At 30.6% G+C, this 15,371-nt stretch overlaps 1 protein-coding gene across 1 annotated transcript; it reads right to left on the reverse strand.

The window, feature by feature from the left end:
* Window positions 1-1,771: 1,771 nt before the first annotated feature.
* LOC148613587 (rab-like protein 2A) lies at window positions 1,772-11,878 on the reverse strand. The gene is made up of 8 exons (XM_088587002.1): window positions 11,757-11,878; window positions 9,090-9,119; window positions 8,421-8,500; window positions 7,660-7,739; window positions 6,963-7,074; window positions 6,148-6,245; window positions 5,088-5,171; window positions 1,772-3,819 (listed from the first exon to the last, which is right to left on the reverse strand). The coding sequence occupies exons 1-8, from the start codon at window positions 11,852-11,854 to the stop codon at window positions 3,724-3,726; spliced, it is 678 nt and encodes a 225-aa protein (XP_088443128.1). The 5' UTR covers window positions 11,855-11,878; the 3' UTR covers window positions 1,772-3,723.
* Window positions 11,879-15,371: the final 3,493 nt, after the last annotated feature.

Consider the following 15,371-nt stretch of genomic DNA (forward strand, 5'->3'; position numbering starts at 1 on the left):
GTGCTTTTGGCATATGTTACCATTCTAATAAAATTTCTTTTAAATTAGCACTCTTTTCATTGAATCAATCTCATATCCATCTACTACACCTAAGCCTAAAATGCCATCAAGTACAGTTAACACCAATAGCTTTAGCAAGACTGAAGATCTTAATCAAAACAAAAAATAAATGTGTTTATATGACATTGAATACCTATTTTAATAGTACTAAAATGACATATTTTTATAAAAAGTTCATCCCATGAGGAACAAAACAGCATAAACCATGTTAGGTTACTGCTAATAAATGATCTGTCTTCATAAAAAAGGTTTAAGCCAAATTTACAACAGATTTACAAACAGAAAAAAAAATAGACTGACAGGTACACAGAAAATAAATTTAAGTACCCTAAACTTTATTAATAGGGAATAAATATTTCACTAACTGTCCTAAAATTTAACATTTATCAGAAATGTCTGATAAACCTATAAATAAAGCTTAACTAAGTGGACAGTACTTAATTATGGCACAATAAAAGGTATTTTTTCCAAACTTCTTTAAATTCTGAACATAAATAAATTTGAAAAACAAAGCATTTTAACTCAAATCTGTAGCTTCGCTGTTTCATTATGGTTTTTAAAAATAAATACATAAAGTATTTCAAACTAACATCAGCATATATTAAAAGACTAGCCTTAAATATAACCATTGTAAAAATTATTGCTATCATTCAATAGACTAACTTACAATAAGCAGACAAGACATGTAAAACAAAACATCTTACCGTAAAATAAAAATCTACCCTAAAAATATCCATTTCTTGTATTTTTCTTTGCAAGGAGTACCGGTATTTGTAATTAGCATACACCAACCTATATATTCGCAAATTTTTGGTTGTTTCCTCCGCAGGACTCGAACTCGTACTGCTGTGACATCTATATCTATGACAACACTGCCTGTACATAGTCTCTCTCTCTCTCTCTCTCTCTCTCTCTCTCTCTCTCTCTCTCTCTCTCTCTCTCTCTTAGCTGGCCAAGTGGTCTAGAATACTTTGTAAGTACAACTATTGGTGGGTACCATTTTGTGTGGATGTAAAAATTATAAATTCAAGATTCAAACAGACTTTGAATTATCATGGAAGATTACAGGCACAATTATACTTTAACTATCTCATGCTTACTAAATTGAGCCAAGCAATGAAAAAATGATAACAAAAATCACAATAATGCATCATACATAGCACAGATCTATCATCCCCTTCGATTAGATCTTTCAAAAGCTCTCCTGATCACATAATACAGTCTACCAAAATATACATAAACAATGCTTCTAACCGAGTCTACCAAAATTTACATAAACAATATTCCATATCAAAATAGAATACCTACATAAACAATGCTTATAAGACAAATTGCATGACAACATAAAAATCAAGGAAATTAGAAAGAAAAATGTTTAGAATTTTGATTTTATCACAATGATCATAATGAAATGGCAAGAATGACTGAGCCTGGATGTGGCGTACAGGAAGAAAGGAGAGATTTTTAAAAATTATCACGAAACAACAATAACGTGACTTTTAAGTGTGAGTTCTTGTAAGAATCAGGCAAAATGGGAAAAATCATAAATATTCATGTCAAAACATAACAAATCTGGCAATATAATATCACTCAAATAAGCTTTCTCTAATTGAGAAGACCATTACTGCATCACTGGATTGCTCAGAAATTTTCCAAAAGAATGCTAGAAAAATGAGGCTTTTGGCAGAGTTCTCTGCCGTTGAAATGTTCATTTTCAGTGCATTTCAAGGAATTTATAACTCAATTTACCAAAATGACATGGAAAATCCTGTCTGTTTTACTTGATTCTGATAGTGCAAATAGTCAAATTACACACTCATAATGGTTGTTTTTTTCATATCATATTTCATCCTCGGGCTGATTCTTACAGACACTTATATTACAATATAATTTGTAACTTATGTAACTATATCTATGAGATTTCTACTTACATGTAAAATGCAATAGTTGTTGATGTAAATATTGAAAAGAAGAGGAAAATGCAGTGTATTGAGATGACAATTTAAGAGGGGAAAGGATGAAACTACATTGTTTGTTTCTTTCACACTAAAAACATCATGAATAGATGAAGAAAATGGACAAACATGACAAAGGACAGACTTCACAACACATTATCAATACAATATAATAAACAGAAAAGGACCCGCAATAAATTTTAACTCTATATCCTGAAATTTTACTTATTTGAAATGATTTCCACGCAATTAGTGAAGTGCAATACCATCCACCAATGTCAATACTGCATGAACTATTCTTTAAAACAAACAAATACACCTATTCCCCACAATACACAAGTCTGCTGGTGCAGAAATCAATTCATACAAGTTAAAATCTTTGAAGTATTTTCAAATGTGTCACTGACAACAATGAGTATACAGCACTTATATCGTAAATTGTACTTCACTTATTTTACACTAAAACCTTTACAAACCATAATAAAGATCTGTTTACCAAAAACTCTATACTCCGTATGTATTACCATAATGCCTCATATTTGCCTGAAATCATTTTGAATTTTGTGGTTCTCTACCCTTTCATTTATACATATATTTTCTACTCAATGTTTTAAAATTAGACCTATCAATTGTTCCATTCAGTTACTGCATGTAGGATTTAACAGCACTCCATTCTTCTTCCTGTTCAGATGACCTTTCCAGAATTTTCGGGTTTTTCCCTTTGAATAATGCTTTTAAAATCATGAAAGATAAAATCTGACTGGCTGATGAGAAAGGACAGAAAGAAGAATGGAGAATTGTTAGATACTATGTGCAGTGACTGAATGGAACAATTTATAATGTGTAAGTCACAATCCCTATATATTATAGAGAATCATTGGAAGTAAACATCTCCACTGATTAAGTTTTCTTATAAGTATTATATTGCCAATATCATTTCCAAATTTTCTGACAGGTACAGATGTATCTACTCTATTCAGTAATAATACTCAAAAACAATTTATGATACTACTTAACCCTAATTAAAAATCTAGCATGAAATTAAAAAAAAAAAATTCCTACTTGCATCTTGTAAATACATACAAAACTTCAGCAGAACTTTGAGTTGAAATATACAATCACCTCTTTTAATAACCACTGATAAAATACACTAAACCAATTTTTTTTTCATTCTAAATTTAAACCAAAACTGTATTAACAAAGGTTGTAGATTATGACCAAACAAACTTTCAATTATCAAAATTAAACGATAGATTATCTAGCATGGTGTGGGGTCATATTTAATAGTTTTTGGGTGAGTTATCTCCCTGCTGTTGTTTCTAGTTTGGAACATATCATTTGGCAGTACACTACAATGTAAAAAATTGGTAAAATTTGATATTGTTATATAATGAATGCCACAATCTTTTGCTTGCAGGATGAAAATTTAGAGGGACACAATGTATCTAGCTACAAGTTGGCAAATTGTAGGAAGTAGAAACGAAGCTAAATGAGATAGAGTTCAAACTCCATTGTCATATCTTCTTGTAATTGTAAAGAGCAGGGATAAAAATTATTTGGAAATGTTAACCTTAATAGTTTCAAGTGCCATCACTCAGAACACATGACAGCCATGTGATGTCCATGTGTCATTTATATGATCACATGACACAAAGACATCTTAATAACTTAATAAATAACAAAAGTTTCTATAAGCAGTGTCCTAATTTCAGCTAGCTGTCTGTTTTTGTTCATCTGAATTTCCTGTAGAATCTAAACCACTGTCTCCTTCATTTTCTTTTTTATCTGTTTCTAATTCAAAGTTCTGAAAAGGAAGTAATGATTTAAAGAGACTTTAAAATAAAATGCAACAAAAACTAAATATACATTTTCACATTTATTTTGTCACATAAAATCTTATTTTTTTTGCACAACTGACATAATTTTACAATGCCAACAAAAAAGCATAAATTGGGGAAATGAGTTTAGAAAATAAATGGAATAGTTAATAACAGATTTGAAAAAGTGGTATTTAATCAAGAAAGTATATAGACAGGTCTCAAATCTTGTGTTCCTATCAGAGTCTAAAAATAATTATATAAATTGGGGAAATGAGTTTAGAAAATAAATGGAACAGTTAATAACAGATTTGAAAAAGTGGTATTTAATCAAGAAAGTATATAGACAAGTCTCAAATCTTGTGTTCCTATCAGAGTCTAAAAATAATTATATCATTAAAGTGATCAATCTCAGTCATATTACCAGAAAAGAACATAATGAAACAGTGCAAATCACATTTTATATGTTTTAATGTTAGAGCAAAATAGATAATTCTATTTGTAATACAGAATAAAATCGTTTCTTTTCAAGTAATTTTTTTAAAACCCAAATTCAACTATATTGATAACAATCATTTTTCTTTTTTTTTTTAACCAACCTTATAAAACACAACAAAAACCAAATTTAAACTATAAAACATCAGATTCATTTTTAAAACAAATCTCTAGCCAAAATGTAACATTATCATAATTAAACTCTGCCTATTATACTATATAATATTTTTTCCAAGAAGACAAGTTGTTATAGAAAACAAAACAAAAAAAATTCACATTTCTCAATGAAACACAGAACTTTACTTTAATCTAGATATACAGAAAGGTGAGAAATTTTTTAAAATTTTGAATCCATTTTCACATAATTGTTCAGACATTAAACACTCCTACTTTCAGTTTTCCACCTTAAGTTTTATTCATTCTAAGGCCAAGAAAAAATGTCTGTTTAACATTATAATAGATGAACAAATAGGGTAGGTAGGTAAAATAATTTAATTTTTAAAAATTAGTTTATATATATATACACTTATGAGAGGGTTTTGGGACCTTAATAACGCTCATATAGAAAAAGAAAGTAAAGTGGCATTTCATAACAAAATACAAATAAAATATGCTAGTGTTGGCATAAAAATATGGTAGGTAGGGTAACCTTAATCAGATATTTTTTTCTTGGCCTAAAGGAAATTCTTGATGTTGAACTACAAGGTAAGTTATCTATTATCTATAGTTTACACAGGCTCCACTTTACTTGTTTTATTACCTCTAATTCTCTCATAATTTCATCCATAAAATCTGTTGCATCATTTTTATATGAAACAGCTGCTCTTATTGCATCTTTAAATAACTAAAACAAGAAAGAAACAATGGTTGTAAATATTATGTTAGTACAAAAAGATAAAGATACTGATACATCAAGATAAATCTTGTTTGTTTTATTACAATACAAGTATGTTTAAAATGATTAAAGAGACCTCAATTCCTCTTTTTTAAAGAAATGGTATTTATTTTTTTGGCATTAATTTTAGTTACTGTAAGCACCTATTAGACTTGTAAATCTCGTTCTAAATGTTTTATCTGTATTTTCTACTGCTGAAAGCACTAAAAAAAATACTGATTTGGTTTGCTACTTCTCATATAACAATATGGTGCATATTTATCAGTTTTTTCCTATTTTGTGTTTTTACAAAACTTATCATGTTTTAGAAAAATTTGTCATATTTTTAATATATTTACTCATTAGAGATTTTCATTTATAAGGCTGTAGACTTTTGATTTTGAAGTGAACCATTAGTTTGAAACATGGATAAGTCCAAGACATACCACTCTTGAAAAGTAAATTTGAACCTCTGCTATTCATGTACTACATAAAGTAATTACTATTTAAAGTAATGTCCTCAAATCAATATCACTGCTAACTACTTAAGCATACACATCAACAAGTGAGTGAAAGGGAATGGCACTGCATTTCAATCACTATTCAAGAGATTGATGATGAAGCAAAAGTAATGAAATAGTTCCAAGCACACCAGACTACCACATGTACTTATAAAGTTTTCACAAATACAAAACACAAAACACAGATACAAGGAACAATTGAGAAGCAGAAATTGTCAAAATTGGAGGTACTGATAAATTAACAATTTTATAAAAAGCAATAATGGTAATATATAGATTTGTAAGCATGAAAATCTGCAAAAAACATGAAAAAATCACAGCCCTGAAATAAGGTTCATAAAACATTGTAAACATCATTCTAAATACATCTAGAAGTTGACCTCATTGGTGCAAGTTCAATGACTTAATTTTAATTCTATACGTACCCTAACAACATTGGTCCCATCTGATGCTGAACAGAAATAAAATGGCATGTTGTGTTTCTTGGCAAAGTTAAATGATTTCTTTGTTACAGATAAATCAACTGAAAAAAAAGTTTTAACACTTTTTAGCACACCCTGCCTACATCACACCTACTGTATATCAGCTTATTTTCCTGTTTCAGGAAATCAGTTTGATTTTGCTACTATTAATTTTTGTGAGTTACACTCTGTTTAACATGTTTATCAGTTCCCTTGATTTCCCTTTTCCATAATGTAGGAGCTTATTGGTGGCAATTTACTTCCATATCTTCTTGCTTGCAAAATTAGAAAAAATGAATTGCTCATGAAAATAAGTTGGTAAACTGTATTTTGAAAATGTTCAACCAACTCCCATATCATTATTTGGTAAATATATGCAAAAGTGATGTAATTTCATGTAGGTTTTAGACAAGTCAGGATTCCCTAGAACTACCTCTCAAAGCAGCTGTCAGTTTTTGTTGATATTATTTATCTAGGGTGAATGTACCTCAATTTTTTCTCAAGGCATCACCTTTCAAAGAAAATTTAGATGAAAAATGTTTTCAGAAAGGGTCTAGTACAGATGAAGCAAGTCCAGGATATTTCAAACAGAAAAATCAGGACATCAATTATTTACAACTGCTCATATAGACTAAAAACAAAAATTCTTGGTCAATACCAATATAGAAATTTTAGATCTAAATAATAAGAAATTAAAACAGGAAACAGGACAGAGAAACAACAATTCTATCAAACAGAAGAAAAAAATAGCCAAAGCTTTTTACAATTGTAATACAAACCATCTATTTTGTTTGCTGCACATAAACAAGGAATTTCAGGTCTGTATTCTCGTAACTCCTTCAACCAGTTTGGTAAATTCTTATATGTTACTTTTCTAGTTACATCAAATACCTGAAAATATGGTAACAAGTGAAATAATTGTCTTCATTAATAGCTTGTTTTGAGTTAACAAGTATTTGAAGTTTACATCTACTATATCTACATATGAGAAGTTCAAATGTTAAACTGTCTGTGCTCATTTTTCTAAACCCTGCAGCACATATATAGCTGGAGGGTAATGGTCTACTGCTCTTCTAGAAACACCAGCCGAATTTTGTTCATGTCGTAATCAGCTGATTTGTGGTTTGCTATAAAGTTGAGTTTATCTATTAATATGGTATCATTTAGATTTGCCTTTGATGACTCCTTACTATGGTACCAATAACGTTCGGTTTCAATGACTACTATGGTACCAATAGTTTCTATTACCAGTAAGAAACTATTGCATCATATTTTTTTCACTACAGATCACTAAATTTTCTTCCCTTTCCAAACCTTCATTTCTTTTATCGTTTCTCAAACCACATATGGGATATACTGATGCACTGGCATTTTTAACATTATTTACAAGAACTTTAGAACTATGACAATTTGCAAGAGTCTTAAGAGAACATGTACTTACATGTTAAATATAGCAAAAACAATATATGTACCTACCAATATACATGCATGAGCTTGATGATAGTATGATGGGTGCATGTTATTAAATCTCTCTTGACCAGCAGTATCCCAAAAGTCTACAACAATAGAACAAGTTATAGTTTAAGTTCTAGTGTATATTTAGTTCCTATAATATTTTGAGTTAACAAGCATTAGAGTTCTTAAACTTCTGTGATTCAAATCATTTGAATTATGCACATACACATTCACTTCTTCCTGGTGTTTGAAAGAGAAGTCACTTTTCCCTGGTTTTCTCAAGTAACTTGTGCCCAGCCCTGCTTTAATGTAAAAAACATTTAACTATTTATGAAGGAAAACAAATATTCCTTAATCACAGATGTCAAAAATTATGCTAACATTATCTTATGTATCAATGATAGTATAAAATTTTCTTGTTCGAAATATTGCGACCAGTTTTTTATGATGATCATTTAGAATGCCAACACAACAAAGAAATATAACACAAAAATTCAAATAGAATCTCCAAAAAATTCATATAGATTCTAAAAAAAATTCAAATAGAATCTCTAAAAAATTCAAATAGAATCTCCAAAAAATTCATATAGCATCCCTAAAAAATTCAAATAGAATCTCTAAAAAAAACTCCAGAAAGTAGTCATTTCAAACCATAAAATCCATGTATACAAAAAAGTATGTGTACATCATGTACATGTAATTTAATAAAAACACTTGGTTAGACACAATGTTTTTTTTTAGACTGAGTTTGTGAAAATTACATCTAGAGGAACTTATCTTACCAACGGAGACCTTTTCTTTGTTGACTTCTGTTCTATGATTAAATAGAGTCAGAGCATACGTTGACAGCTGCTGTGGTTTGCTTGTATTGCATTAAGGTTTAAATGATTAAAATATGACAGAGAAAAAAATAACTATATATACAAACAAAAACATAAGACACTGTATACACTTAAAAGTTGAAGCTAAAAGTGTGAAAATTATCATCAATCATACATGTACATGTAGTTAGAAGCATGGAAATTACTTCCTTATACATATATCAATCTGTGTAACTTAGAAAATACATTTTCCAGTGATAATTGGAAATAGAAATTCTAGAGTCCAGATCAATATTTTTTTCTATGAAAATTAAGAGAAAACTTTCTAATATGAACCCCTTTGGGACATTATTGTTTATTTGGTTTACCAAGGTTCAAAATTAATTTAAATTGATGTAAAAGAACATTAAAAGTGTAGATAGACATTAAAAATTCAAGAAATAAGTTAAGACCGGTAGTAATCATATTCAGTAACTAAAACACTTTACCTCTCCAATGATCATGAAAAAGACTGATTTTGTTCAATAGAATTGAACCGTAAAAAATATTTTTTATATTGGTAATCCTAAATACCATACCATTATTCAAACTTATAACTCTAATAATTAACTTTGCATAACAATAGGATACTATCCATCCATAAGGAATCTTTCAACCAACCTACAAAATATGATACATCACAATTAATTAATCCTGAAGTAAATATTTGAAGACAGTTTGCTCTTAATGACCCTAAAATGGTCTATGCATGCTTTTAAGAGGAACAATTACATTGTATGATTTTTAATACTCGTACATGTCAGTGTTCTACCCAGGCCCTTAATGTGCTGCGTTTTACAGCGCTATCGAGATTGCGCTATTGAGATTGTTACTGTGCTATTTTGCAACCAGCGCTGTGCTATAAACTTAAATTTGAGGATTAAAAATCAATTACGACAGGAAACGTGTGTGCCCTGAGGTCATTTACGGCATTAATACTTGTGTCAGCCATCTAAGAAACTAATACATTTACATGGCTGTTTGTATACTGAATTCACCTGATACTGAAGGATTAATGATGTCACAATTTATTATTATATTGTTCCTTTGAAGTCAAAAGAATATTCTGAGAAATTTAGTCAATTCATCTGAAGCAAAATTTCAAGTGCCATCCTACTAAAATGCACCCAAGTAATAAATAGCACAGTTTTTTTTTTTGGTAAAAGAATGAAAAAAGAAGATCAATATATGAAAAAAAGGGAATCAAATTAATTTGCTTAAAACAAAACAAGGCTTAAACAAATTTAAAAAAAAACAGACAACAGTAATGAGTTGGTGTTAATTGCTGTCTAAATGGGTAAGGGTATATTTTATGGAAGGTAAATAATCTCCGATAAGCAATCAGCTGATCAGGGTGATTCCATGATGATTGACAATTAGAAAATGAACCCCAATTGGATCTATCACCATTTTATGAACATCTAATCATTTTCTAGAGATTAATTTCTACTGCACAATTAATTTGACAAATACACATGTACCGTCAATTTAACAGAAATTTTATACAAAATTAGTTACATCCCCTACAATCTTCAATTCATTTTTTTACATTTTCTGCAACATATTGTACAAGGGCCCATTATTACCATCAAATATGGTAAAATAAACTAATGTCTAATGTGTGTAATGTACCTCATGGTATGCCTTTAATGAAAAGAGAGAGATGCCCACATTTAATTGTAATAATAAATTTGATATCTACATGTTTGTTAATACATGTTACTGTCACTGCCGAGACGTGTGAAATGTTGATGAGAAATGAAAATACTAGTAAAAACATATTTATACAATGTATGTGAATAAAATGTTTTTTTATTTTTTGATTATTTATTTTTTAGAATTTCATCAGTGCAGTATATTTCCCAAAAAGATTTGTTTGCAATAGTTAAAAGAAATACTACTCATTATAAATGGTGATGATTTTATAAATTTGGTATCAACATTATTTAATATTTTTTATATATCCTCATATACATGTACTATGTATCTTGCCTTACAAGGGTTCATTATTGGTAAAATAAACTAATGTCTAATGTGTATCATGCAACTCATGGTATGCATTTAATGAAAGAGAGAGATGCCCACATTTAATTGTAATAATAAATTTGATATCTACATGTTTGTTAATACATGTTACTATCACTGCTGAGACATGTGAAATGTTGATGAGAAATGAAAATAATAGTAAAAACATATTTATACAATGTATATGAATAAAATGTTTTTATTTTTTAATTATTTATTTTTCAGAATCTAAAATTCAGAATTTCAATTAGGTTTGGAGGAATCCACTGCAAAAGGGGCTTACAAACAACAATTTATACATTGTATGCACTTGTTGTTCAACCGAAAAAGGTCCTTTAATACAAGAGTGGTTGTCTCATTCATACATTACAACAGTAAAACCTATAAAGTTTGCGAAATATGTTGCAAAAATGTCATTTCACACATCTCGCCTAAAAAAAAACATGGGGACTTTCAAAATTGGAAGGTATGTTCCAAGGGCTTGCAGCTGTCACTCTAGTATCTCCCAATTACAATAGACAATATTTAATAGCACAAACACATTTACATTAAATGTTTATGGCATAATGCAATATAAAACAAAGTGCAAATAAAAGTAATATGACATATTAATATGAACAATAATTTGATCAAGGTGCAACAGTGTTATACAGTTTAATAAATTCATGTATTTATTCTGATTTCAAAACATGCAAATGCAGTGTGTTTAGTGAAGAAGCAGACCACAAGTTACAAAGTCTTGGGAATGCCTTAACAAGATTGAACCCAGAACATCCTGCACTACTAGAGTTGCACGCTACCCAAAGATCACTGGGGCATTGTCTATAGTACAAGACTGGCATATGATAAAGTAATCTCCTTCGAGATTTGGTGTCAGAACTGATTTTTAGTGGGCAGCCAAATCAGAAAATCGCTTCAGACCTTTAATCCCAAAAACGTTCCGCAATTCGGCGCTGGAGATGGTGGTCAAAACAAAAATATCTCCAGCGCCGAATCCCAAAAGGGTTTACCAAAATGACAAAAGGGATTCTTCACAAACTAATCCCTTTTGGGATTCAGTGTCCGGAGCTATTTTCTGATTTGGCCGCCCACTAAAAATCAGTTCTGACACCGAATCCCAAAAGGGATTATTCACACAAACTTGTGCCAGTTGTGGCTGAATGTGTTGATGTTGGATAAAGATAAGTCATGATGATTTGGGGACATGAAAATGCTAAAGAATTCAAATTGTACTTTGATTTTCCGACAGCACTGTCGCCCAGACAGATAACTTTGACTTTTGTACAGTCTTCATCATTTGCTTTATCGTAGTCAGGTGCAACATTCGCCATTTTCACTTATCGCAGGAATGTGACGCAAGGGATTGTGGGTAAGCCTTACTTCCGCATAAATATGGAAAACACCTTTCCTTTGCACGTTTAGTTTCTATGTTATATTTGTCTTAATCGTACAGTTTTACTGTACAGAACATTTCCTTCGCCGCTAATTATCAAACAGAGTAACCTAACTCATCTTTTATTGAAAAAATAAAGATAGGGGGAATCCAGAAATTTCTTTATATAGATTTCTATTTTAAGAACAACCATATAGCCGATGCAGTCAGGCTAATATTACATATCACCTTTGTGTACATGGTAAGACTGCATATCTGATAATGTGAACAAGCCTCTGTGGTCAAGGCAAAAAATACGCGAAATTTTCTCGACTTTCAATGTGTTCAAATGAGCTCAAATATTGCAGCTGAGTACACTGGTCTTAAAAAATATTTTCCAAACATTTTTCAAACATTTTTTTTCTGTTTAAACGTGATGGTTTATTAACTCGCTATATTGTATTTCATTGATTCATCACAATTACTTTTTTAAGTTTTGTATCGTACAACGGTCGTTTGAAAAAATGACTGCGGATCGAATGACTGATTTTATAGAATATTTTACAATGTGACGTTTCAATTCGCTTAATTTTGTTCATATCGCGGCAAATTTATATATTTTATAAATTTTGACTAAAAATATCTTATTTAACTACTATAACTTACGGAAGCGTATTAGCATCACCTAAACTTTTTTGCTCATGAGCATCCCTTTCTGTGTTAGTCAATCAGATTTGTGATATCCTACAGTTACGCGTTTCCGGGGAATTAGGGGTTGAAGAGGCTGGAAGGGTCAACAACGTCAATTTCAACGACAGTAGATTTTTTTAAGAGGCTAAAAGATTTGAATGATTTTTTTTCACTAAAATATAGATCTAAACTAGGGATTCAGGTGGTATGTCGATAAATTTGAGTTGTCATTTACCGTTTCCGTGGAATATGGACAAAACTTGGGATACGCCTATAACTGTGAACCGTTTTTTTATTTTTGGGCTATTTTCAAACGATACCTATTGAAAGCCTTATGTTTTTAAGGAAATTCAGCAAATGTATTGAAATACAAATTCTAAAAGGTGCCAGAAGTAATAAACTTTTAATTTGTGTTAAAAGATGTTTAGACATTACACCATTCTTTGCATGAGTAAAAAATTCTTAGTCAGTCTACCATTTTCTGCATGTGATAATTACATCCGTATCGGTCCGCAACTTATACAGGGTTCAACATGCTTCAGCTGTGGCATTCTGCGCTCTGTGTTGTTTTTATTTAGATATGTTGCAAATATTCAGTCTCTTCGACTTTTAAAACGTATATATAGCGGATGTTCCACGTTTGATGTTTATATACGAAGCTTTGCGTAACAACGCAAATAAAGCCAACTTTGCTTAATAACGCGGGGTCGGATCCAGATGGTCTCAGTATCGTATTAATTTTCCCATAGACTTCTATAGTGAAGTGCATATTTTTAGGATTTTTTAAAAAATATGTAAATTGATTCAATAAAACTTTCACTTATGTAGCATTTCTAAGGACATGTGAAAAAATAATTTCCTGCAAAGAAAATAGGGTGAGTCCACGAAGATTGGACAGAAAAGTAGTCTTGAACTATAAATAGCCATTTTCCCTACTTTCACTTTCGGTTTGCACTCACCTAACCAACCTTTTCAGTGGAACATTTTTATGATATTATGTTAGATTTTCTTTTAAAAAAGTTCTTCATCTTACAGTGTGATGTTTGCTCTATTTTTTAAGTCATTGTTCATGTCTTTTGACAAAACATTAGTTTGTAGAGAGGCAAAAAGAAAATGCACTATATTTTTATGGCATCCATGTTTTGCGTACACCCGCTCAGGGATATGCAATACGATACTGGTACCAGATACTTTGCCAGCACTCCACAGTTTAGTTTAGTTTCGCACTTTTGGCTAGGATGAAAAATGACATAAATGGAAACCGGTGGTTGCTATAGTGATTAAAAATGAAGAATCTATTGTTGATAAAACATTTTCTGAAAAAAGGGGACTTTTAAAAGTATTTTGCAATGTTTTATATATTTTCAATGTTGAAGGGGCTTTTTTTCAATGACAATTTGACTTCATTGTGAAAGTGAAAGTAATTCAATTTTTCACCATGCTAAATTTAATAAGTGGATTACAAAGTGAAATAGCTCAAAATCTAACTTGCGATGCCCATATGAGGAAGGGGTTTTCGAAGGAAAAAGTTTGAACAGTTTCAGGGGATGAAATAAAAATTGCAGATATTTTGCGGGAAATTTGATATTTTTAAACCTGATTTTATGAACTTTTTTGCAAATTTTCGCATATTTTTGCATGGTTTCTATGGTAACCCTATATGCTGTGGGTAATTTTTTTTTCTAGAAAATGTTTACTGCATCCTGAACGCCTTGGCTAGAGCTATTTCTAGATATATAGATTTACAGATTCTTGACATTTTTTTAAAGTGATAAATGTTACAAAGCATCAGATTACAAGACCAAAATTAGGCAGTTCTACAATACTGTGGAGTGCTGGCTTTGAAAAGGAGGGGGTGCCAGCCAAGGTTCCTCTAAAAAAGGGGGAGGAGCTATAGGACATTGTTTGCCATTTTTTGTCAATTTACATATGAAAATGACAATTTTTCCAATAAAAGGGGGTCTGCTGACCCCCTGCACCTCCCCCTGGATACGCCACTGATAACGCAGTAAAATAAAATAAAGAAGTTTAGGTGATGCTAATTTAACTAATGCTTTTTATGTTGACATTTCAAATTAGTTATCATGACTACTAGCTATAAAATACTTCCTGAAAGTAAATATATATTCCATTTTAACAGAGAACCATCAAAATTTACCATATTCCTCTGCCCAAGAAATACACTATATTTTGCCGGTCACATAATATTATGGGTTAACACAAATACATGTTGTATATTTTATATTTTTCCTAATATACGACTGGTTCTTTTTCCAGTGATAAAAATGTTCTTTTCTCCACTCTTTGACAAAGCCATATTTTTTTCACCAATACTTTGTTTTAAAGAGGTGCTTTTAATTATCTAAACTTGTTCACATTAATTGCTATTTTGTAACAGTTTTTTTAAATTAATGCCAACTTCCGCTCACCCTCGGCTTTATTTTTTTTAACACGGCCGATTTGCAATCCAAGAAGATTCGATCAATAATTTTGTGTTGTGAGATGTCGATCATCATACAAGCACTTTCATGAATACTGTTTGTCCAAGGTCGGCGTAGCTTCTCAAACATCTTCTGACTTAACTTGCTGACATGGCATAATGGTTCTTCAGTAGTAAACCTATGTTCAAAGGTCTATGTACTTCACTGTACCGATCATGGACCAATAGGAACAAAAAACGAGACATCATTAATAATCTACAGGCATCCAACGAATGTTTGTACAATAATTTACAATTTCTAGCACTAGTATATCATTATACATATATTATAGTTATAGTAGGTTCG

Source organism: Perna viridis, chromosome 6 (assembly GCF_037379345.1).
Source record: "Perna viridis isolate PV_CMFRI_1.1 ecotype Kerala chromosome 6, ASM3737934v1, whole genome shotgun sequence".
Taxonomy (NCBI): Eukaryota; Metazoa; Mollusca; class Bivalvia; order Mytilida; family Mytilidae; genus Perna; species Perna viridis.

Coding starts and splice junctions, on each gene's coding strand:
- LOC148613587 (XM_088587002.1), bottom strand. CDS start 11,854: ATGGCGAATGTTGCACCTGACTACGATAAAGCAAATGATGAAGACTGT. Junction 6,246..6,962: donor TGCAGCAAACAAAATAGATG/GTTTGTATTACA, acceptor CTTTTTTTTCAG/TTGATTTATCTGTAACAAAG. Junction 5,172..6,147: donor ATGGGACCAATGTTGTTAGG/GTACGTATAGAA, acceptor TTCTTGTTTTAG/TTATTTAAAGATGCAATAAG.